Source organism: Electrona antarctica (assembly GCF_951216825.1).
Source record: "Electrona antarctica genome assembly, chromosome: 14".
In the NCBI taxonomy this organism is placed as follows: domain Eukaryota; kingdom Metazoa; phylum Chordata; class Actinopteri; order Myctophiformes; family Myctophidae; genus Electrona; species Electrona antarctica.
Genome location: NC_136795.1, coordinates 28,802,440 through 28,827,474, shown reverse-complemented (window position 1 = coordinate 28,827,474; position 25,035 = coordinate 28,802,440). Strand labels below are relative to the sequence as shown.

Genomic DNA, 25,035 nt, shown 5'->3' with positions numbered 1-25,035 from the left:
GGCAGGTTGTCGAGGAATTGCATTGGCACCCCCTGGTGTTGTACTTGTGCACATTTTCTATTCTGGCCTGAGTCATAATAAAGGTACCCTGGACGTTCGATCTTGATTTCAATTATGGTTCAGAGTTTCCAACGTAAACAAATATCATATAATATAGGCCTGCATTTATTATTATGGGGTTCTGCGTTAGTATCTAATCTATAAAAGTGGCAAAAAGGAACCTAATTTATTCCAAAACTGTATTCTGCAGCCCTAACTGTCTAAATTATTTGGACGCATATTTTTAACTGAGTCTAAATCTTGGGCTAGCCTGTGCTGATTTCTGCCAGGCAGACCACTTTATGGTAATTGACATAACTAGACCCACCTGTGCTTGCCTTAATTCAAATGGAGGGGGTAAGTTCAGACAGTTCTGGTACCTTTTAAAACATGTAGTGAAGAGGCTGTTGAGAAAGCATCATACTTCAGTGACATACTTAACTTCAGTGACAGTGACTTTAACCAGGACCATGGCATGCAACATTGACTTCAATCTTGAGAGTTGTGATGTTGAATATGAGTAAGTAGAATTTTTGTATTTCTGCTGGAACCTTCCTAATGCCATTTTTATTGTCTCTCATCTCGGAGTGATTCTTATTTGTACTTTGATATTGAAGCATGTACAGTGAAACACGACATAGGCCTAGCATAAGTTCTGCCAACACTATTAACTATGTATTTTTATATTTTAAGACACACTGTATGGCTTGTTCATTGAACGGGCCATATTAATGCCATAAAATGATTAAGAACATATGCTTTGTAGCAGGTAGGCTACTTTTAGTGCTCTAAGTAGACTTTTATTTGTTTATTTTTGGAAGTCTGTATTGTTTATTATCTCCTCCTTGTAGCTGTTTTACTTGGAAACATTCCAGTTGCACTGGGAAAGAGACGCATTCATTTCAGTGGAGAGAGTTCTCATAAACCCAATACATTTTTAAATAGCCTACATTATATTTAACAAATGAAAATGCAGGGAAAACAATGAACTCAAACGTGCTAAAATGTACAGGAGTTTCTGATCTGTATTCTGTACTGGTTGCCCATCACATAGGAACTTGGATGAGCGAGGCCGGGACTCGCTTTGTCACCTCATCAGACAGCCCTGCCGTCTCACATTTGACAGCAGTCCTGAAACCCTGGAAATGGAGGGTTTTACTGAAAGCAGAGGTATTATAAATTAGAAGATTGTACTTGTATCTCTTGGAAAGAGCCGCCATTGATCTGAAAACATTCAATATGTTTCAGTGCTTCTTAGTCTCAATATTGTACATGTTTCCCTAGATGGACAATCCTTCCAAACCCAGTGGTCATCTGCCACCCTGAAGGTATTATCCTCGATGCCCAGTCGTGCTGCTGGTGAGCTAACACTCTCATAGGCTGCACAAGTTCGTCAAGCCTTGTAATGCACACACAAATACATACATGTACATTTTATTATCCAGAGCAACTTAACAAAGTGCAAGGTCAGAGTGAATGGTATGAACTTTAATCAACCCACAGGGTAAGTGGTCAATTCCAGAATGTCACTATTATATTGTGAATATTCATTGATAGTTTTTGTTTTCTGTGAGAGATGGTGAAAAGCTGAATTATCAGAATATTCTTGGCTTTTACAGATTTCCAATGTTAATCTGAGTCATACTGACCGTAACCTTCCTCACCCTGCACAGTGTACGGTACGCTCCTTCCAGAGTGTTCCAGACTTTCCTCTGGCCTACGCAGACGGCAGACCCCCTGCCAAGACTTCTCTCAGTCCTCCTTGCGGGTGACCGACCAAACTGATGGTGTTCTGGGGGATTCTGAGGAACTCAGCCCAGAGGGTGGGCATCAATCCAAAATCCACACCCACTGCCCTGCTTGTCACCCACATTGTTTTACACAATACTAGGATAAACCTGTTTCTTCCCTGTCCCAGTCTGCCTGGAGAGTCAGTGTTGGCTCCATTATTGATTGATTGAAATATTTATTAACATTTTGCAGAATTACAGTACAATTCAAGCACAACTCAATACAAAGACTAACTGTGAGTGGACGACCCATGAAGCATTATACTTGTTTACAAGAGGGTCCACCTTGTTCAATTCATCAAAACATTTAGAGACGTACAAATATACACTTCTATAAAGCCAAAGAACAGAACGGGAATTCATCATAAAGGAGGCAAAAAGGGAAAAGAAACATATACAGTGAGGGGGGGGGGGGGGGGGGAGGGGTGGGTGGGTAGGGGGGGGATTCAGATTTTACGGGGGCCGGTTTTGAATTGCAGCTGTCCGTAGGTGCCCTTTGAGAGCGGATTTGAAGGAGTCAAGGGATTCGCTGGGATTAGCTGTCCTCTGCTCTGAGCTAATCAACATCACCAAGTAGTCGATCATTTGGTCATTTGTTGTTGTTTTATAATCTGCAGAAAACAAAAGTGAACAGTTGGTGTCCACCCTCCAGAGGTCAGCAGTGGGCGATCGTGCACGCATGCTGCGAGCCATGCCGCTTAGCATGGCAGAAAAGAAGGCGCTAAGGTACTGGAAACACGGATCAAGTGCTTAAAGGCTGATCAAGTGCCAAAAGGCATAAAGAAACAAAATGAGTTATTGATAGATTTAAGAGCATTTACTGTAACTCACTTTTGATTTCACAGGAGACTGGCGTTCAGTGATACCCAAACCTCTCTCATAAACAGAGATGTTCCGTGCTACAGTCGTCTCAAGGTGTATATTGTCAGGGTGAGTGTGACAAAAATGACAGTACCGTACCTGTACTGTACTCCTGTTATTAGTTTTGTGTGTGTGATATGCACGTCTGCCTTGTTTTTGTCTATACACAGGCTTGGCAACACTGCTGGTTTCGTTGTCTGCCTTTCCTGGGCTTGCTGCAGTTGTGGCAGGCTCCGCTTAAGAAACTCGGTGGGCGTTTTGGGACTGGCGTCGTTTCCTACTTCATCTTCCTCAGGACCATCCTGCTCTACAACGTCTTCCTCCTTGTGGTCAGCGGCCTGTTCCTGGTCATTCCTCAAGCCATCCACCCTCCTCCATCTGGCTGCAGTGGCTACACATTCACTGGCCTCGAGATCCTAACGGGCACAGTAAGCTGGAAAGACAGAAACACTACGGTTGAAACACAAGAATTATCAAGAAATGCAACTGGAAGTGTAGAGTTTCAATACATGTGCCAATTCTACTTCAGTGTCACCGTTTCTTGAACCATAAAACCATCCACCTGTGTAGATCCAGCATCTTATGTCGGAGTTAAATAATCTGTATTTTGCTTGTGTCCTCCTCTATCAGGGCTACCTCTCTCAGAGTGTGATGTTCTATGGCTACTACACCAATACAAATGAGAGTTGTAGACCTGCTGACTTCACCCCTGATGATACTGGCGAAGACTCTGAGCAGCCTGTTTGTGACGCTATCATTGGTGCCCATTTGATGCCATACAACATTCCCTTAGCCTATTTCTTCACCATTTGCATCGCTTTCTTCATCACCTGCATCATACTTGTCTACAGGTTTAATATCCACCCCATTCGTTCATTCTGAGATAAAGAGTGCATCTTTTTTGTGTGTGTTCATATTCAGTGTTTGTTTTTATTTTTATTGTGTGAGTCTCATCATATTTTCATTATTGCACCTCAGCATAGCCAAGTCCTTTGGGAGAAGTTCCTGCGTGTACGGCTCTCATGGGAATCTTGCTCTAAAGGTGTTCTGCTCCTGGGACTTTAAAGTCAGCAAGAAGGGCTCTGTTCAACTGCAGTCTGAGAACATCAGCACCCAGCTGAAGGTACACACACACACACACACACACACACACACACACACACACACACACACACACACACACACACACACACACACACACACACACACACACACACACACACACACACACACACACACACACACAGGCATTCCAGTGTTTGCTCACAAATGATGTGATCTCATGGACGCTAGCTGTCCAGAATGTCACATGATTTTCTCTGTTTATAATCACTTTCATGCATTCTCAAGCTTTATGATTGTGTTTTTCCATCATGCATACTATTTTCTTGCTTCTTTTAAACATTTCTTTAAAAATTTGAATATAGAACATTCTTTGACCATTCTCCCCAGTGGAGACCTGCGCAGAAAGCCTACTTTATCTTCACGCTACATGAGCAGCATACGTTGAGTTCTTTTGCATAATCACATTTCAATGGCAATAACAATTAGTCACACAAACTGACGGAAGTATGAAACCTGAGATAAGGTATAAACAGGAAGTTAAACGTCTGTGTGGTGCATGGCCCAGCTGAGAGATGAGATGAAAGATGTATGGATTTTAGAGCAATTTTGTGAGCAGTTGCTCAACAGTCAATATTCCACACAGTCCCTCATACACAGTAAAATATTCAGGGTAATTTTCATTATTTTTTACACTTAACAATTAAGGATGTGACATGTAGAAATAATTTAATCGATTAAAACCAGGAAAGCATCTGTCATTTTACATTTTAGCATTGGCAATTACACTGTGAGCTTGTAGATGTGCAATTTTTTTAAACATTTAAAAAAAAGTGTGAGAACTACTGATTTAGAAGGCATTTGTAGAATCTATCTGCCTCAGCCAGGTTTTAATGGGTTAAACTGCTGTGCTGTTGTTGCCAGTTTTGCCACCACCATGACATCATCATAAACGCATTTCCTGTGCCTTCTGTTTGCTTCATAGGAGCTGCTGTCTGATTTGATCTGTGGTGATGAGCAAAACGGTTGGGAGCAACAACTGTGGCGCGTGACTGTGTACCTGTTTGCATGGGCCGTCTGTCTGTCCAGCATATCCCTGGGGGTCCTGGTGATCTACTTGCTTGCAGACCACCTGGTGTGTGTGTGTGTGTGTGTGTGTGTGTGTGTGTGTGTGTGTGTGTGTGTGTGTGTGTGTGTGTGTGTGTGTGTGTGTGTGTGTGTGTGTGTGTGTGTGTGTGTGTGTGTGTGTGTGTGTGTGTGTGTGTGTGTGTGTGTGTGTGTGTGTGTGTGTGTGTGTGTGTTTGCAGCACATGGTACAGGTAGCGAAATATTGATGAGGCACGTCCACAAGACTGAGCAAGTTAAGGTTATTATTACATGCAGGCCAATGCCCGCATGTAACGTGTGCCCCGCTCTCGGTTATGCCTACATGTATCTTGGAGGCCAGTCTGACATATATTGATGATATCAGGCTTCAGGCCACTCCATGGAGTGCTGTTTGAACAAAATTAATGGGTCATCTGAAGATTTGGGTTCCTTAAAATAAATCTGGTCTGGCCCACTTAATACAAGAAGAAGGGGGGAAAAACTATTAAAAAATCCATATGGTATCAATTATGCTTATATTAATTAGCATGACAATCATGGATTAATTGGTATTTTCTCTGTCCTCTCTGTGGCTCTCATTTCCCCTAACAACAGGAGCAGAAGACGGTGGCTGTGGAACGGACATTTTTCACAGAAGTTCACCTTTTGGTCCTGGCTTCTGTGGTATCAGGCATTAACCTGTTGCTCCCTGGCATCTTCAATCTGGCATCTCGCATGGAAAGCTATAACTCACCCAGTGTACGAGTCTATGTCTCCATCTTCAGGTGAGGAGAGGAACTACAACAAGATATGATCTGTATTGTCATTTTGAATGGCTTTATTGGCACCCACCAAGATTGCCGTAAATTGTAGTCATTCAAAAGTGACACTTTCTGAAATCTGAGCGGAATGCACAAATTTCATGAATTAAGCAGGGTTTCAAGGTTCAATGAGTTTTTACTGTAATTCCATACAGGTACAGAACGTATTAATTGTGTTAAGTGTGTTCTTGCTTACTGTAAGTCGCTCTGGATACTTAAAAGGCCTTCAATTGTAATTGATTCCCGTGGTGGGAGTTCTGGTCTGGTTTTGGTGAATATTAAGTAGTTCCGGTCATTTGGTGGGGATCACTGGGGGCCGTATTAAAAATACATGAATCCACAACAATAGCATAATTTGTATTGTTGACACTTTCTACCATATAGTGCAACTTTCTTTCAACTTTGACCCCTCTGTCACTATGGTTTTGTGCTGCTACTGGCATGGTGATACTGGACAGAAAAATAGTTCCATGTGACCAGAGGGGTCAAAGTTGCACGAAAGTTGTGCTATATGATAGAAATAGGTCAACAATAAAAATTACGCTAGTTTTGTGGATTCTTTTATTTTTAATGCGTGGCCCCCAGACCCCTAACCTGACTCCGCCAGATGACTCTGCTGCCCCATCTGGCGGAGTCATGTTACCACACCCCCACCAAATGACTGGAATTACTTAATATTCACCAAAACAAGACCAAAGCTCCCACCACTCAGGGAATCAATTAATATCTTTGCAACTACTATATTAATTAAGTATTTTAATAGGCTACTATACAGCCTCCTGCCCGAAGGGAGGGGGTCAAACAAACACACTCACATTATAGCTCTGTTGTTGTTCTACTGTATTTCCCATGAAACGACCTCATAACACCCTTTTCAGTGATGATGGCTGATCTGTCAAGTGTCTGACATTCTTCTGTGTGACAGCTAGGACTCTTTTTGGTTTCTTTGAAAACAGGAACCTGCTGTTAAAGGTTGGTGTCATTGGCATCCTGTGCTACCATTGGCTGTGGAGGATTGCTGCAGAACCAGTTAGCCACGGTCTCCAGGTACTGGCTGGTCAACAATTATGGTCATAATTCTAAATTATTTTGAGCCCCAGCTTTAATTCTTTGCGTTCTAAACATTGCACACAAGGCTAAAATTGATTTATTAAGGGTGGAGGATATTCTGTGTATTAATGCTTATAATGCAGTCAGTGTGAAATATATATTCATTGATCAGTCACTTGTGGGTCTATACTGTACTTGGGCCGTCTTTCCCTCTGCACCAAACATCTTTGCTGAAAATAGCCGAGCAACATGTTGTGAGCATGTACATCGGCTATTTTCACTGAATTCTCACCCCCAGAATAGGGACGCTAGGGTTCATATGTTTAATGTGTCATGGTCATCATCAATCTCCTTTCATTCAGTGTTGGGAGAGTTTTGTTGGACAGGAACTCTATCGCTTCCTTCTGATGGACTTCGTCATGACGGTGCTTTACATGGTTTTTGGAGAGTTCCTGTGGAGGCAAGTAGAGTCAAATATCTGAAGCCCAACTGAAGTTGACGTTAAATAAAATCACCTTTTAGTTTAGACAAAGCAATGTGTGGGTGCATATTTATCAGAAACGGAAACATGGGTGCTCTTTAGAGAGGGTCAAAACATTTGTTCCTTCCATTTGTGTTAGGCTGACATCCAAGTGAGAGAATCAGGTGAACTTAAGAAGAACGCAAGGCACTCACTCTGTTCAGTGAAGTTAAAAAAAACTTTATTAGGTCCTGGCTTGGCAAAGTTTGAAAAACGCTGGTGACTAACGCATTTTGTCTTCGTCAGTGACCCTGATGATGGCTCCTGATGCAAAACATGTTGTTCACCTGCGTTTTTTGAGGTTATCCCCTCCTATGTCCAGCTTTGAGGGTGCGTGTAAACACAAACATTATCCTCCTAACACAAACATTAAATGCCATTGATAATGAATGTCCAGTTTTACGTCATTGTCCCAACACAAACATTAAATGCCATTGATAATGAATGGCCAGTTTTGAGTGCACAAACATTGCGTAAACACAAACATTGAAGACGAAGGTGAGGACGCAATTTCGAATTGGCCGGAATGAGATGATGTATGGGTGTGATTTTTCTTTTTTTTACCTACACGTGAACCTTTTTGTTTGCTTACACATTGATTGCTAACTTTTTCTCCCCAAGGCTAATTGCCAAAAGAGTGTTTAAAAGCAGGAAACCAGTTTTTGACATCGCTCGCCATATTCAGGAGCTGATCTATGGGCAAACGCTCACTTGGTAATTATTACACACATCTTTAGTCCTATATACGCGTGGAATTTATAATCTAAGCATCAAAGTGAAACTCTATATTCTGTCATTGCTAGGCTAGGTGTGCTGTTTTCTCCATTGCTTCCTGTCGTCCAGATCATCAAACTTCTGGTGTTGTTTTACATGAAAAAGGTTGGTGGGTCGGCGCGTACAACTGCACCGGAATTCAGAGCTAGAGCCTGACCAATGCCAGATTTGGGTCCGATCCCGATTTTGGAGAGTCTCAGAACACGCATTTCCAATGTTCTGACTGATATTCTATTCTTCTATCAAAATGTTTCTATTTTAGAAAATGTAACTTATAAGCAAACACATTCAATTAAACAAAACTTTTTGATGGTTATAAAAAACCAAACTTAACTGTAGTTAATAAATCTGCCTATAATGAGCATATAGATCTTCCTATATACAGTAAGGCCAAAATAGGGAGGCCATGTTGAACAGCACGTTAATAAAAGAGCTCCATAATTGCCAATACCAATGTCAAATAATAGCCAATATCAGTCTAGCTAATATATCACGTCTAGTCTTATTCAGAAGAACGCTGCATGTCCAGAATGGGGAAAAAACATATGCAGTTTCTCTCTGTGTGGTCCTTCCTTCAGACCAGTCTGGTGCTAAACTATCAGCCATCCAGAAAGCCATGGCGGTCTAGTCAAATGGCCACCGTCTTCACGTCCATGTTGTGTTTCCCCTCCTTCCTGGGTGCCGCCGTGTCTGTCACATACACCATGTGGTCGTGAGTGTTGTAATCTTTGTGCATCACGTCACACATTTCTTTGTTAACTCACTCACTTATATGCAAATGCTCATTATAGAGGCATGCATACTGTAGATTCCATAGATTACATAGTAACCTGACAGCATTGCAATTATACTGTCAAATCCTATGTGTCAATGAAAGTCTGAGAATGTAGAAATGCGTACAGTACGTAGAGTTACAGTAGCACTTAGTCAGGAATGAACTTGAGTATCTTCTCTGTCTGTTATTTGCAGGATTAAGCCGTCATCTGGCTGTGGCCCTTTTAGGAACCTTACCTCCATGTTTCAGCCAGGGAAACGGTGGGCTCAGGATCTTGAGAACACCAGCCCTAACCTGGCCTGGCTGAACTGGATCTACACCTTTCTATTGGAATACCCAGTATTCATATTTCTGACTGCTGGGGTCTTGCTGTGAGTTGAGGAGGTGTGTGTGTGTGTGTGTGTGTGTGTGTGTGTGTGTGTGTGTGTGTGTGTGTGTGTGTGTGTGTGTGTGTGTGTGTGTGTGTGTGTGTGTGTGTGTGTGTGTGTGTGTGTGTGTGTGTGTGTGTGTGTGTGTGTGTGTGTGTGTGTGTGTGTGTGTGTGTGTGTGTGTGTGTGTGTGTGTGTGTGTGTGTGTGTGTCAGAGGAAGCCTTTATGACCAAGGTCATTATATACCAACCACTTCTACAGTACATATACTCTCTCAGAGCTTTTGGCAGCCTAGGGCATACCCACAGACTGGTTGTTAGAGGGTTCCAACAACTTGGGATGCCCGAAAAGTATTGTGGTGTCTCGCTATAATTGGCAGCTGTCATACAGTTTATGGCGGAGACGATGTTACCCATAGAGCACTGAGTGACATGCCTATTGTACCATGAAAACGTGTGTGTGTGTGTGTGTGTGTGTGTGTGTGTGTGTGTGTGTCCATAGAGCACTGAGTGACATGCCTATTGTACCATGAAATAACATGCCATGCGTGTGTGCGCGCGTCACATTACTCGAGGACCGTCTGACCGATGTAACTTTCCGTCTGTTATCGGCGAACACCTGAGGGTGTGTTGTGGGACGTCGGTCGGACCATCGGTTGTCCAGAACCGAAATTCCAAAATATGTATCTCAGAGTCCCATTCTTGCCCATATATGGAGATTTTGGTTTCGGACTGTGTCCCATTGATGCCCATGTATGGAGATCCCTGATGTCATCAACATGTCATCACAGTACTACTCTAATCTAGAGTAAAAATGGACTGCAATTTCCTCCATCTCAGGCTACATCTTTGTATGTAACTGACTCATGCCCTCCGCATTTATTTCTTCAGACTGGTGATTTTCATATATGCTCAAATTATCGATGGCCAGAAGAGAATAGCCTGCGTTTTAAAACAACAAATTGAGAATGTGAGTATAATTAATCACATACTACCGATATTCCTTTTTTTTGACACATTTTGGTGTGCACTGTGCAGCAATAATACATCAGATTGTGTTTGTGTTAAATAATGTGCAGGAGGGCAAGGACAAAAGGTTCCTCATTACAAAACTCCAGGCTGTTTATGAGGAAAGGAACCTGGCCTCCTCTTCTGTTTATGAGGAAAGGAACCTGGCCTCCTCTTCTGTTTATGAGGAAAGGAACCTGGCCTCCTCTTCTGTTTATGAGGAAAGGAACCTGGCCTCCTCTTCTAGATTATAACCATGACTAGGTGGGTATATCTGATACATCCCTTCTGTTTATGAGGAAAGGAACCTGGCCTCCTCTTCTAGATTATAACCATGACTAGGTGGGTATATCTAAAGGAACCTGGCCTCCTCTTCTAGATTATAACCATGACTAGGTAGGTATATCTGATACATAAAGGAACCTGGCCTCCTCTTCTAAATTATAACCATGACTAGGTATGAGGAAAGGAACCTGGCCTCCTCTTCTAGATTATAACCATGACTAGGTGGGTATATCTAAAGGAACCTGGCCTCCTATTCTAGATTATAACCATGACTAGGTGGGTATATCTGATACATAAAGGAACCTGGCCTCCTCTTCTAGATTATAACCATGACTAGGTGGGTATATCTGATACATAAAGGAACCTGGCCTCCTCTTCTATAGATTATAACCATGACTAGGTGGGTATATCTGATACATAAAGGAACCTGGCCTCCTCTTCTAGATTATAACCATGACTAGGTGGGTATATCTGATACATCCCTTCTGTTGGAGTTGACACATAAAGGCCTTTTCAGACTGGGAGCGTGTGATGCAGACGTTGTCGCCTGGATCAACGACAGGTCTGCTCCAGGTCTGCTCATGAGGGGAGCGACTTGCGATGCGTTAAAAAAAAAAGCACAACACAATCCAGGTCTATAGTTAGTCGCGGACGCGTGCATTGCACGAAATGAGCCACGTGCGTGACAATTTCACAGGACCGCGCCCACTGAAATACGCTTGCATTGGCGGCCCTCAATTTCTCTGCACATCCAAAATAAATGCACGCCTCTCATTGAAAATGTATTACTAGCCGCTCCCCTCTGAAAAGACCTTAACTTTATTATGCGTGAGAAAATATACAATAGAATTGTGCTTATTTTAATGGCAAGCAATGGCTATAAGCTACCCTCCATTTAGGCTTTGTTTGTATTTGTTTATTAACCCATTCAGGCCTGACGTCGAAATAAAAAAAAGCTTGTAGATCTGCTATTTTTCAATAGCTAAATTATAACAATGTTTAAAACACCAAAACGGGTTCCCGCCCCAAAATGGGTTAATGGTTAATGTGGTTAAACGCTAACGTGACATGGATGCGTTCCAGGTCTCAATGGATTAAGTGCATTTGATCCCCAAATGCAAATGTCCAGAAGTCCCTCAGGAAGAGGACAAGCATTGGAGAATCACTGTTGTAGATTTCTACTGACCTAACAGTGCAACCACATGTTCATCTTAAATGTAATGCATAAAGGTTTCCTGTTTGGCCCATAAACAAGACGGTCACCACAGGATAACGCCAACATCTCAAGGACATTCAGCACCAGCATTTGAAATGTCTCTTCCACAAGCCATAAAGAATGTGAGCATCAAAGAGTGTATACTAAAGCATATTACAATTATATTATATATTATTATGTTATACAGCTATTCATCTACTGGGTGTGTTTCGTTAACCTGCTGGTTTTCAGTTTAAATGTTGTCGTAATGGGTCCATATGCAACTATTTATACATAAGTCATCCTATACAAGTGGTTTGCCTTAATATGTTTTACTTTAGCTTTACAAAATACTGTTGAAAATATGTAGACGACATTCATCATCATATCTTCTAAACCATTAAACCTGGAGAATTTGTGAAAATGGTCAAAATCAAATCATTGAATGATGACAGAGTTCAGTGTAAGTCGACTATTCAGTTACATCGCTAAGTACTATATGTCATGGACTGTCATACTGACAGTATAGTGTTCTTTAATGTAGGGAGCAATACCTAATGTATAGCAGTACCTAATGCTATCACAGTAACTGTTTTCTTTCATCCATTGTAATTCAACCTCTAAGAAGCTGTTATTAAATCACTGATTAAGGGGTCAGCAGTTCAAGTTCATCACGTTTTAATACAAACGCATGCAAGCATTCTCACCCACCCGCATGCATCCCAAAAACACTAACCACAAGCCTTTAGAAATAGGAAGGACTTATAGTAGGCCTGTTTTTTATATAAGGACACTGTCCCTCAAGGCCCTTGAACAAGTTCCTCAGGTAAGCCAGGAAACCATGCTGCAAAACAACATAACTTGTCAACATAAGACTATCATTATGGTTTTCCAATGTAGGCCACTCCTTCTCTGTATGTTTCCAATGAAGGCTTAAGCTTAAGCCTTAGCTTCTCAAGTTGATGGGAGTCCTTATGACTCAGAACATGCCATGGTAGACCCATCCCACAGTTTGAAAGCGTATAAGGTCACAGTCTTTACGTTATTGAACAGACAACATCTCCGCAATGGACGGCAGTAAGTACCCCAGCAAATAGTTTCTTAATTACCTTTAGTTGAGTGTATGTCCTTCAGTGACTAATTTAACAAAAATATATTTAATGTAACTATGCTATAGTATTTTATACTAACATTAAAAGTGCTATAACTATTATAAACGTTAAATCATGTTGTGTTGGGGGGAGGGGTTAAACAATATTGAAATTATCCAATGGTCTTTTTTGTTTAATAACACATTACATGTGATTCCATTAAATATGTCTAGGGCCACACACCTAAATATTTGAGTTTTATGAACAGACGACTCTTGATACCATTTCTTCCCAGCAGATAAAATAAAACCACCCTCGAGAGTGTACATTTGTCTTCCCAAGAAACACATGGTCGGTTTGTCAAAACATTATGACCTGGTAAGCAAACAATCCCTCTTACTCCTTCTTTTGTTTCTTCATCTGTGGAATAAGATGAAGAAAAGTATTAAGATATGTCTTATTTTTTAAGAAGATGCGTCCTAAAGCCGATCAATATGTTTTTCCAAACTTTAAAAGGACCATGGGCTGGTTGTGAAGAAGTTGAACCCTTATATAAATGAAGGATACCTGCAAGCTTACTTCAGAGACTGGGGCACCGTCACAGCATGCAAGGTAAAGATGGAAATGACCAGTTTACCGCTGATTGTCTTGTAGTATAGTTTTGTGTTGGACTGTTTAGCACTTTTCATCATTTTGTTAGATTTATCATAGGACTTTGACAATGGCTAAAGTAAATGGCCCATAACTTTGGGGGATTTTGGTTTTGTTTGGATTGCTTGAATTGCGGCGGCGGTGGCTCAGGGGTAGAGTGGCTGGATAGGAACCACAAGGTTGCCAGTTCGAACCCGGGCTCCCCCCAGAGTTGGTGTCGAAGTGTCGAGCATGACACTGAACCCCTAATTGCTCCTGATGTGCTGGTTGGTGCCTTGCATGGTTTCTTCCGCCATTGGTGTATGAATGTGTGTGTGGATGGGTGAATGTAATGCACAATCTATGTAAATCTATATAAATGTACCATTCATCCCTTCATTTAGATTAAAAAAAAAATCTCCTCGGAGGATAAAAAGGGCATGGCATACGTGAGGTTTTCTTCTGCAGAAGAAGCAGATAAAGCAGACTGGGCAGGTCCTCACTACATTGGAGGCACAGAAGTAGACGTCAAGAGAGTTGTTAGTCCAAAGGTGAGTCCTAAATCACGATGCTTTTATATTTTATATTAGGGTTGAAACAATGATTTATTTTAATTGTTCCACCACTCCACCTTATTTCAGACGGCGGACAGTTCAGATGAGGACAAGGCTACAGTCGTTGCTGTTGCCCGGCCAAGACGCTCCATGGGTCTTGGGTATATTCTGGAAGATGCTCAGTGGTTAGATGATGAGGAGTTAGAAGAATGAAGCAAATTGGAAATGGGGAATCATGGGAAAGTCTAATATTAGTGTCTTTATTCATAATTTGTCTTACCATAGTCTTGTCTTGCACTATAATGCAAAATACATTGTGAATTGTGATTTGTCTATTAAAACCAACAGAATCATGTAGGTTTTAATTGAGATGTTTGAAAATACTATGTATAATATTGAGAGAAATTAATTTGTTATTTGCTATGCAAGTGATGGGTTTGAAGATTCAACAAGAAATGAGCAAGACATTTGTATTTTCAGTTGTATAATGGTCTGGTATTACAAACGTTATGGGTTAATGCATTGCTTATCTGAATGAATTGTGAAACGATTGAGGCTGTCTGTATACTACTGTCTGCATCTGCAATAATTCAGTACTTTGCATCATCAAAACATGAGGCCATTAAACTTATTAGATCTCTACCTCCATATGTGATTGTGGTGGTCAAAGACTAAGGTCACAGTCATGCATTAGCTATTAAGCAGTGTTCCAATTCAGGTTCCAGGGTAGGAGGCTACTGCATTCAAAGGTTTGTCTCAAGCTATCTCCCTGGTAATGAGCACTTTTACAACTTTGTAATCAGTAATTCAACAAAAAATACTTATAACACGCACAATAATAAATTAGTGCTGCAGGTCGGGTTTTTGCGCAACCCTATATCGGCATTGTAATATACCTAATGCCATCAGTAACTGTTTTTCTTTCATTGTGATTCAACCTCTGAGAAGCTCTTGTTAAATCACTGATTAGTATTAAATGATAGTACAAACTGATCAAATTCAGTGTTATTCCTTGTGACTTGGTGACACAATTAAATTAAGTTAAATGTTCTTCCAGACAATTTTCTATTTCAGATTAACAGGTATTGAATCAGGAGTCAATTTCAAGGGCAACTTGATGGGCTTCACAATACAATCTTGTGAGGCCTTTTAATTTAGAAATGTCAAATTATCCAATGGTCTTTTATGTTTAATAGTGCATTACACGTGATAGGCTACCATTAAATATCCACCCAAAATAGTGCAGGCCTACATTATGGTAAAAACATATAGTATATATTATAAAGGGTAAAAAGCGCTTGAGTGAGTATCGCGCGCGTCCTGACGTACGAAGGCTACGTCAGGACGTCGAGCCTGTCGGGACCAATCATAACGCAGAGCGCGTGTTTCCCGGTAGTGTGAAACATCATGGCGGAGAAAGAGGACACTGTTGAGTTCAAGAAGGTATGAGGTTAGACAACAAAACATACATTTTAGTCTATATGACCAGAGTGTTATTTAATGATGACCCCCTAGTGTGGAAGCCTCTGGACTGTCTGTAGATTTATCCTTGTTACTTAGCTTGTAGACCATGCAGTTTCCTTGAGCTATGGAAAATAAACAAGTCGTGTGAGGACATTCACAATTTGACACACGTCTCTGGGACCTGGGTTATTAGCGGTACAGCCTCTTTGTGGTTATCATTCACTTCACAGAAAATATATGATTCGAATCGACATGATTTCATCATGCGAAAACGTGACACAAGCTTTGGTCCTGGTCCAGTACGTCAGCGGGAGAGACTCGCTGTCACGCTGACGCACTAGCCTGATTATCAGACTCGTTCTATGGGCTGGATCCTGGCTACTGGCGCACTGGACCAGGGCTAGATCAAGACTATCATAGATGAATGAATAGATGGACATTTTTTCGAGTCTGACTTTTACTTTCGTATATGCAAATAAAAAAAAATCGCTGAAGTCTTGATTCAAGGCTAGAGCTGTACGCTCTGATGAATTGAAAATGGAGGACCCTGATGTAAACAAGTCTTAGTGCTTTTTCTGGTTTTATCCTCGTAGCAGTTTTTGTGCTTTCGTTTGAAATGTACCCATTCTGCGAATATAAATTTCAAGAAATGCTGTTTTTACCAGTTGGGGAAAAAAACAGCAGCTGTAATTAGTAAAGAGTGGGTGCCTCAATGTAAATTATGCTTTATTTGTCCAAAATGTAAGTTTATGCCCCAAAATGACTGGATATAAAGGTTTTGTAGCAATTCGTTTTTGTAACCATTGTACAAAGTTGTACATTGGATAATTGTACATTAGGCAATTTTCTTCCTTGGTGGCAGTTATTGCCCACTCTTACCAATACCTAAAGGCCATTAGGGCTATGGACCAGAGCTAACTGATACCATGGAGAAGTAAAGTGATATTCATACCACAATGTAGTATAAATGTTACAGGTAAATGTACACAATTCAAATATGTACTTTAGTTATTGTAGCCTACAAAAGTATTGGCATCAAACCATACCACCAAACAAATGAGATCATTATATGGCCCATTTCACAATAATTGGATGCCTTGTGTTAGTCTGCAAAGCAACTTAAAGCTGTCCAAATAAACAGTACAACAATTGCCTCTGAGATGTACAGTAACTAACTACAATTTAAAATGTAGGCATTTAGCAGTGTAGTGGAAGTATATGATAAAACAAAGTCTTCAGTGCTGCCCGTATACATTTCTTTAACTTGTTCGCTTCTATCTACGCTTATGAAATGAAATCTATATTTACCCAGGGTATCTGGGCTAAGCTCAAGAACTTGTTTCCAGCCAGGCCCTGCTCATAGAACACATTTCATCGTAGTGGTTGATGCCTTGTTCAAGGGCATTTCAGCGGTGGTAATTTTAACGTGTCGGACGGCTGATTCGAACTGGGAACCTTCCGGTATCTAGACCACGCCGCTATCCGTTCGGCCACCGCTGCCACAAACGTAGCTAGGCTACGTTTATAAGCCTACTGGTGCTATCTACGTGTATGTTTGTAGACAACCGTATACTCCATATATGAAAGCATATATGGAGTATACGAACGGATAGCGGAGCGGTCTTGATACCGGAAGGTCGCCAGTTCGAAGCAGCGGTCCGACACGTTCAAATTACAACCGCTGAAGTGCCCTTGAACAAGGCACTGAACCACTACGATGAAATGTGTTCTATGAGCAGGGCCTGGCTGGAAACAAGTTCTTGAGCTTAGCCCAGATACCCTGGGTAAATATAGTAATCATTTCATTTCATTTCATTTCATTTCATTTCATAGCTAAGGGGTCTGAGCTAATACGAGTTTTCACTGTGCTCACAATAAAAGCCCCCACCTTCCTGAATAACCCGGAAAGGAAACAAGGAGCGTAGAATTAGAGTGGACACGCATTCCTTGTGTGCTTATGCTACCACCTATCGGCAAAGAAAAGTAGTTAAATAGTTATTGACTGAAATGTAGTGTATTTTATTTGCATTGTGCAGCCTGTTCTGATATTTATTCTGCACACTTTTAGGAAACGGTGAATAAACTCCTGACGACTTTCTTCAATGAAGATAAAACTAAACGTGAGTTGGGTATTGATGAAAAACCTGAAAAAATACGGATTACTTAAGCCTCATTTATACTTTGTTGTGTGTGCGCTGGTGTTACCTGTCAACATAGCAGATCCACAAGCTCACAGCGTGTAGCGATGCGACATGTGAGCTTGTAGATGTGTTGACGGTGTTGCAGAGCTATCTTTGATTCTAATGGCTTCACAAATCACTCATTTACAGTCAGTAGCGATGCTACGAAACTCATGGCAGCGATGCTGAAGGTTTTTGTTGAAGGTAATGATCCTCATTTCCTACAACTTCATATAATATAATATTAATTATTATTAGTTAGTCTATCATATAGTCTATCCCCAGGGGTCATGGGTGGGGGGGGGGAACTTCCATGTGGTCCCCAGCAAAAGTAGTTAACATAGCATCACAATCATCAAAACACAGATTAAAGGCTCACAGCGAGCTTGAACTGCTGTTTTGCTATCTGCTATTTTTTTGGAAAAAAATATAAAACCATTTTGAATGATTTCAAATCCCCATTGATAAAAGAATAGTGATATTTGACATTTTTAACCCTTTAATGCCCAAAACACAAACATTCCACCCAAAATAGAGTGTTATGGGATTTCATGCAAGATACTTGACTTGGTCTAAATGCATCGAATGAGCTCAGATGGGTCCGCTATGGCCAAATATATCAATTTAGCGGTCCTTCACATGAAAAAGTTTGAGAACCACTATCTATTTTAGGACTGGGTAATGTATTGATATTGTGATATAGTCATTTTGAATATTGTAATATTGCGATGTAGCATAAGTGTTCTCTTTTCCTGATGTTAACGGCTGCATGACAGTAAGTTATGTAATTTTCGGAGCTTACTTGGCTGTTCTAGCCGATCAGTTATTTGCTTTGACCAACTTGGTTATTATAGGCTATTAGTTATGATTATTAACACGTCTTATTGTGTAGATATTTTGTGAAAGCATCTATACTCATCCCCATTGATAAAAGAATAGTGATATTTGATCTGAGATTTAATCCACTATCTATCTACGATAGATCATTTGATTTAAACCCTTACTAGTCTGCTGTTGATTTTCAGAGCTTGCCGAGAGATCACTGAAACAAGCTGAGGAGCAGGATTGTGACGTAGTGGACATAGAGCACTTTGAGAAGATCCTACCCCAGCTGGTGTGTATATAGAGCACTTTGAGAAGATCCTACCCCAGCTGGTGTGTATATAGAGCACTTTGAGAAGATCCTACCCCAGCTGGTGTGTATAGTGCAGTGGTTCCCAACCTTTTCTGGATCAGGGTCCACTATAAGCATCGGAGAACGCAGGCGTTTCGTTTTCACAAGAAAAAGAAAGACATGGCCAAAGCATTTCCGGGGGTCCCCAGACAAAAAACCCTGCTCTACACCAGAAATCATGCTGGCTGGGCCAGGCAAGGGTCTACTTGACAATGTTTGTGGCCCAGTCTGGCCCACACATAATTTGAAATAATTTTTTAATAAAAAATAAATCCGAAAACGGGATTTAAATGTCCCCCTTTTCATGTTCAAGCTATTGCAAAATACAATAATTAAAATCTTAGAATAACATGTATTGCCTACACACATACACCATTTCCCAGAACAGCCTTTTTACTTTTAGCCTTTTAGCCTTTTATACATTTGATTTATATATATATATTTCTTTGTTCTTTTCCCCTCCTAGTTGCTGGATTTCTAGAACAACTTGCCACAAGATGGAGCCAGAGTGCTGCGTGCAGTAGGACCTCATTCAGGTTTCCTGTTGTCTGTACTTATTTTCGTGCATTTAGTTCACTGTGTATACAAAGACTATAACATAAATGTTGGGGCTTAACATCTCTGCGTCATTTGATTTATTTCTGATGTTTGGTTTTAAAGCAAAAAAAGCAAAAAGCAGCAGTGTTGTCCTCAACACTTCCATGTCTCCATACCAGCAATAAGGCCCACCTGTGCTCCTCTCTGCAACAACAGGTGCTTCCAGCATGCTCTCCGGCGCCCCTCATCAAAGCCTCCTGGAGCAGTTGGAAGCAATTAGAGTAATAAGGGGAGCAGCCAGTCCCTTAGATGATGACAAGTGCCAGGAAAAGAAGGAGTACCCCCTCCGGCCACTTTGAAGTTCCCTTTTGCTGTCCTGCGATGTTTAGTTAGAGGTGGGGGAGGTGGGGATGAGGGAGGTGGGGTGCAGTGAGGACCTCTGGTACAGTGGTGGGGGGGAAGTTGAATGGAGCGTGCGTGCGCGGATGCGCGCGTGTGTTTAGCCAAACATGGCCGCGGAGAGGGAGACCACACGCGTAGACATTCTGTTTGAAAGGAAGGATAACAAAACATATTGGAACATGGCCCAAGAAGAGTAGGGTGTAATTCTGAAGGTAAATAAACAGCGAGGCGACTAGTACGGAGGTGCTTTCTCTCCCTTTCATCACAGCAGAAGGGGAAGTTGGTGATGCGGAGGGGGTGGGGGAGGGGGGGGGGGGGGGGGGGGGCGGTGGGTTATAATGTGGGGCTTTCTTGCCCTGGCAGCCTCCTTGATGGTTTTCCACCAGCGGTGTGTTGGGAGAAGGCAGCGTGTCTTCAGTCTGAGTCAGCATAGCTGCACAACACCTCACACTTATTTGTTTGTGTTGCCGACGGGGGTGAGTCACTGTGCTTACAACTGTCACTGCTCACGTACGTACAGCTGGAAGCAACTTTGGGCGAGGTAGAAGTCCAGGCTCCGGCTATGTGTGCTCAAAGGACACGCTACCTGGAATTTGACCCGGCACCTTTTTTTTCTTTTTCTTAGTAGGAGTCTGTGCATTTGCCTTACAGCAGAAAGACAAATGACTTGTTAACCCATTACGACCTGAGACCAGCTTAAATGTCAATGAGCCCAAAAATTATATGTAATTGGCTGCCGACCCCATCTGAAAATGTGTTGTTCCAGGGACCCCCCAGAAGCAAAGATTTGAGTTACAACATTTGCTGTGAAAGAATATATATTCAACGATTTGCACACATTTTCATGATTTTTCAAAAACAAGCCATTTTTCAAAAACAAGCCATTTTTCAAAAACAAGCCATTTTTCAAAAACAAGCTCATAGCGTGGCACAGAGTGCTGCTCTATGAGCTTGGAGATCTGCTATTTTTCAAAAGCTAAAGTATAAAATTATGGTTCAAAGTGGTTCAAAGCTAAAGCGACACAGATGCGTTCCGTTAAACAAACGGCTCTAACCTGCGGCACATAACATATTTTACAGCCACAAACGCAACATCTAATGCCCACTATTGCTAGATTGCGGGAGCCCATGGACCTCATCATTCATGACTGTATTGATACTGGATGGTGTTGTCAAGGTCCCTTTCCCTTGTTTTACACCCACTCTTGTCAGTGTCTAAAAAGTGGCGTCCAGGGACTCAGGGTTCCTTGAGGGGTGAGGGTTCTAAATAAACCCTTACAAGTCTATAACTCTTGACGGTATACAAATGGTCCCATTTGTGTACTGTCAGAGTTAAGAGGGGTCTTTGAAATGTAAAAGTTTGGGAATAACTGCTCTAGACTATTAAGTACAATTAAACATTTGAATGTGGTGATGTACAATCTGTTGAAATTGTGGTTTTGTTTGTATATTGTTATAGGCTTTTTTCCCCCCACATACCAAATACTTTCCCACAGACCATGGAATACATCAATAGCTCCGTCTGCTTACAGCCATTAAATTAATGCACACGGCATGTTTCTTTTTTGTTATCTTAACTTTACCTGTAGTTGTCCCATCAATTCTCTTTTCATGTAATAAAAAAACACATTCCCACCGATACATTCTGGATTATCTTTTTCCTTTTATTTTTTTTCCTTTCCAAAATACGTGCTCTAGGAAGGTCTCTTAATAGAGAAGTAGTGCACTACTGTACAACTTTTCTCCTTATGCATCTTAGTGGAACAAATTACATCTGAAGGCAGTATTATTAAACATACGAAAGCAGTTAGGACAAGAATGGGGAGGGGCGTCGAAGAGAGTAATGAGTTAAAGCTTTTCTTGATCATACATTAAAGGCAGGGAGTGTCGACAGCCAGTCCAGACGCTTTGGAGAAGCTCTGGAGCAAGAGAGGCTTTTCCCAGGAGACATACTGATTTGTCTCCGTCCCACTGGCTGCTCTCGGATGATGTTGCACGTGGGATAAGGCCCTGATCATTGCCGCAGATATTGATATGATTGATTAGAAGATAATCTATACTAGTTTTTATAGTGTCAGCATCCAATTCCCTGTCACCCAGCACTTAGGCTCGCTACCCCAGATATGCATGATGTGATGTGACACCTTGGTCCTGTAACTGCAATAGTAGAACATAACCACTTCAACCCTATACACTTTTGTTGACCATGGGGTCCCCCAGAGCCAGCTGGTCTATACTTGATCCCGTTCTTTTTCCCTCTACACCAAATCATCTTAAAATCTATGCCGTGCTTTTGAGAGCTTGTAGATCAGCTATTTTTATTTATCTTTTGTCATGTTCACCCCAGAATAGGAATGCTAATAATAGGTTTCATGTGAAGTACCCTTTCTCAGTCACTACAGTACAGGTTGGTAGGGACATTTCCCTAGCAATATCAAGGAATTCCATTACATTTCTTAAATAATTTCTATCCTCCTGTGTACACAAAAGAACCAATGGGGAATCTCAGCATCTCCAACGACCAATCAATGACCTGCTGCTTTTTCTTTTGCCTCTGGGGGCAACACCTGCTGTTTTGTGTAGAAACAGGAACTCTGTTTGGCCCCACTTCCTCTTGGGTGCTTCTGTGTTGTTTATTACTAGGTCTACTAACAACAACACTACATGTTAAGGCAAGTGGTGCTGCAAGATTCAATAATGATTTAACTAGCAAATATCACTTTTACTGTGGGTGCTTATAACGACTGACTGACTGCATACCTATACCAGAGATTTAGAGTTTGTATTTATTTGCAATTGTAGGCTAGCGTTTACAAGCACTAAACACAAGTGATAGGATTTATCAATCATTTAAAAAAGATAGAAGCTACTAATTCTTTGTCTTTAAAACAAACCTCACATGTTTAATCAGGGGAACTGCAAATACCTGTATCAGGACGGAGCCAGGTGATGCAGCAGGCCTACAGGTGAGGATGTTTTTGGTTGATTGAATATTTTATTATAAAAGTGTAAGAGTATGTACAGTCATACAGTCCTGGCGACTTGTTTCCATTGTGGTCCTATGCATTCAATTATTTATGTCTATAATTTAGATATGTTTTGCGATGCTACAAGTTAAGTAGCCTATTCTAACGATTTTATTGTTTGGGGCACATTGGAATAAAGTCTAGAACATTCTCAACCCTTTAAAATTCAATGACACCCACATTTTATGTGCCAGACACTTACTTGATATGTCATTTATCTTATTTATTTATTTTTATCCCAGGGGCCCCAATCTAAGAACACATTTATTGTTTATTGATTTGGTCATTATTGGTTCAGAATTAATTTACTGTATGTACTGTAGCCTGTATACAATACCTCCTCGGACCCCACAGTGAGAACCCCTGGTCTAGACTAAGGGCCGATTCACACTCCTATTTTAGAGCCGAATAAAAGTCGGTTCGGCTCTGTAGAGCCTACAATGTGACGTCATTTGAGGTTCGGGGGGAGGGTGGGTACCGTCCTAAAGGCTCTTCGGTGCTACTGAAAATTTATGACGAGCCGAAATCATTTCTACAGCGCCGAAACAGCGGTAAAATAGGAGTATGAATCGGCCCTTAGTCAGTGGTTTCTAAACTTTGTCATGTCAAGGACCCCTAAATCGACACTTATTAGCCCGAGAGGTGCCCGTGAGGCCTCTAAGGCCTCACGGGCAAGTTGGAAATGCATGGTGCAAGTTGGAAATGCATGGTATTATGTCTGTGTCCCTTTTATGCCCGACATCAGAATCATGTCAAATTTCGGCATGTGTCTCTCTGTGTACCTTTATTCCTATATGGAGTTCTTTGTCAGCCATGTCCAAATATGGAGTGTTGGGATGTCAGAACAGGCCAGCTTGTGGAGTTCTGTGTCAGGCATGCCCAAATATGGAGTGTTGTTGAGGACAGAACAGGCCAGCTTCATATATGGACGCTGGGCAGGGGCCCGGTCCAGAGCCCAGGCAGAGGCCTTTTGGGCACCGGGCACTGCAGCCCCCCCCCCCCCCCCCTTCATCAGGTATCTCTGGGGAATGGGGATACCTGATGCAGGTCGTTTAGACCGAAACGTTGTCACTCAGCTGAATAAACTGCTGCTCTATAAGTGACAGTGTGCGGGACCTCTTTCTTCTCATGATTCGCATTTGGGTGCCGGCTCCTGACCTACCTGTCCCTGTAAGTGTGCACAAGGACTTTTCTTTACAATGGCAAAAGAAGTTGACATGTGTAATTTGTAATCTACAATCAGTGTAGTGTAGTTCTCAACCTTTTCAGGCTGTGACCCTCCAAAATAATCATATTTGAACTGGGGACACCCCACCCTGACAAGCACTTGTGATGTATTAGTTGAGGCATTACCGGTACATTTAGTTTGACTGGGTCCCATAGATTGGAGATCTACAAGCTCACACCGCCTCACGTTGAGAGGTTTTGTGTACCATTAAAAACCTATAGGCTATAAGGCAAAACAATTCAAAATTGAATTATGCTTTAAGGGGTTATTCATGATTCTGAATCAAGTGCAAGCATTAGTTTTGCACGAAAAACACTCCACACAACACTCCATAGCCTCACATTTGGCTATGGCTGAATTTAGCCCAAGGAGTATTTTTTTCGTGCAAAACTAATGCTTGGAATGGGTTCGGAATCATGAAAACCCCCTATTGTTTGACATGTCACATGCTACTTAAAGCATGATTAAAATGAAATGTTTGCCTTATATAGGTTTTTAATGGTACCCCAACTTTCAACACCTGAATTTACCATGATGCACATTTCAATACAACAATGTTTAATTACTTTAATATGTTATTTGGATGACCCTAAGGATCATAAAATACCTTGAATGATTACTATTGCAATTTATTTCGGGTCACGCCCCTTTTTAGCTTAGATTGACTGGCCTATTATTGTAGATTGGCTATTTTCACAATTGTTGCCTCTTCTTATTTGATAATTTGGCAAATTCTTGACCAAACTTATCAAAGTATGACCAGTTGCAGTATATAGTTTGTCGATTGATGCAGTAATGGACTTTCTCTCTTGTAATTAAATTGTCACTAAACTGTCATCTACTAACCCAAAAAATAAAATAAAAATAAAATCATGTCCACAGGTTGAGGACTACTGGTCTACATGGAGAATCCAGCTATCAATCACAAGCCCTGGCTCGCATCTCGTCTTGTCTCCTACGGATACAATACTTGCATACAGGAGATGCAGCTGGTGCAACGCAACATGCCAGAAGGTAAGGCCTAATGACTTTCCCAACCTGTGGGCCGGGACCCCGCTGGTGGGTCATGAGGATATTGCAAGTGGGCCCCCAAATAATTGGCAAAACAAGGTTTT

At 41.4% G+C, this 25,035-nt stretch overlaps 2 protein-coding genes across 3 annotated transcripts; both read left to right on the top strand.

The window, feature by feature from the left end:
• The first annotated feature begins 63 nt into the window (after window positions 1-63).
• Window positions 64-12,308, top strand: tmc6a (transmembrane channel-like 6a). Its single transcript, XM_079520106.1, has 21 exons — window positions 64-559; window positions 1,094-1,209; window positions 1,324-1,398; window positions 1,713-1,862; window positions 2,447-2,555; window positions 2,675-2,759; window positions 2,861-3,118; window positions 3,321-3,541; window positions 3,669-3,813; window positions 4,738-4,887; window positions 5,454-5,623; window positions 6,616-6,706; window positions 7,072-7,169; window positions 7,851-7,943; window positions 8,033-8,108; window positions 8,582-8,715; window positions 8,973-9,149; window positions 10,038-10,116; window positions 10,226-10,399; window positions 10,445-10,496; window positions 11,523-12,308. The coding sequence occupies exons 1-20, from the start codon at window positions 342-344 to the stop codon at window positions 10,484-10,486; spliced, it is 2,661 nt and encodes an 886-aa protein (XP_079376232.1). The 5' UTR covers window positions 64-341; the 3' UTR covers window positions 10,487-10,496; window positions 11,523-12,308.
• A 2,925-nt stretch (window positions 12,309-15,233) lies between these two features.
• On the top strand, window positions 15,234-19,667 carry cenpx (centromere protein X). 2 transcript variants are annotated; one of them, XR_013791597.1, is made up of 6 exons: window positions 15,234-15,352; window positions 17,442-17,493; window positions 17,704-17,757; window positions 18,579-18,667; window positions 19,194-19,263; window positions 19,481-19,667. XR_013791597.1 is itself a non-coding variant. In XM_079521093.1 (5 exons), exons 1-5 carry the CDS (start codon window positions 15,317-15,319, stop codon window positions 19,206-19,208), a joined length of 246 nt encoding a protein of 81 aa, XP_079377219.1. In that variant the 5' UTR covers window positions 15,241-15,316; the 3' UTR covers window positions 19,209-19,343. The 2 variants fall into 2 exon arrangements, 1 of the variants encoding a protein (XP_079377219.1); XM_079521093.1 differs by lacking the exon at window positions 19,481-19,667 and having other exon boundaries at window positions 15,241-15,352; window positions 19,194-19,343.
• Window positions 19,668-25,035: the final 5,368 nt, after the last annotated feature.

What these genes read in the sequence shown, in the direction of transcription:
- tmc6a (XM_079520106.1), top strand. Translation starts at nt 342, where the DNA reads ATGGTAATTGACATAACTAGACCCACCTGTGCTTGCCTTAATTCAAAT. An exon ending in TCAAGGTGTATATTGTCAGG is followed by an intron (nt 2,760 to 2,860) that starts GTGAGTGTGACA and finishes GTCTATACACAG; the next exon opens with GCTTGGCAACACTGCTGGTT. An exon ending in ACATCAGCACCCAGCTGAAG is followed by an intron (nt 3,814 to 4,737) that starts GTACACACACAC and finishes TTTGCTTCATAG; the next exon opens with GAGCTGCTGTCTGATTTGAT.
- cenpx (XM_079521093.1), top strand. Translation starts at nt 15,317, where the DNA reads ATGGCGGAGAAAGAGGACACTGTTGAGTTCAAGAAG. An exon ending in ACACTGTTGAGTTCAAGAAG is followed by an intron (nt 15,353 to 17,441) that starts GTATGAGGTTAG and finishes GCACACTTTTAG; the next exon opens with GAAACGGTGAATAAACTCCT. An exon ending in CAATGAAGATAAAACTAAAC is followed by an intron (nt 17,494 to 17,703) that starts GTGAGTTGGGTA and finishes ACTCATTTACAG; the next exon opens with TCAGTAGCGATGCTACGAAA.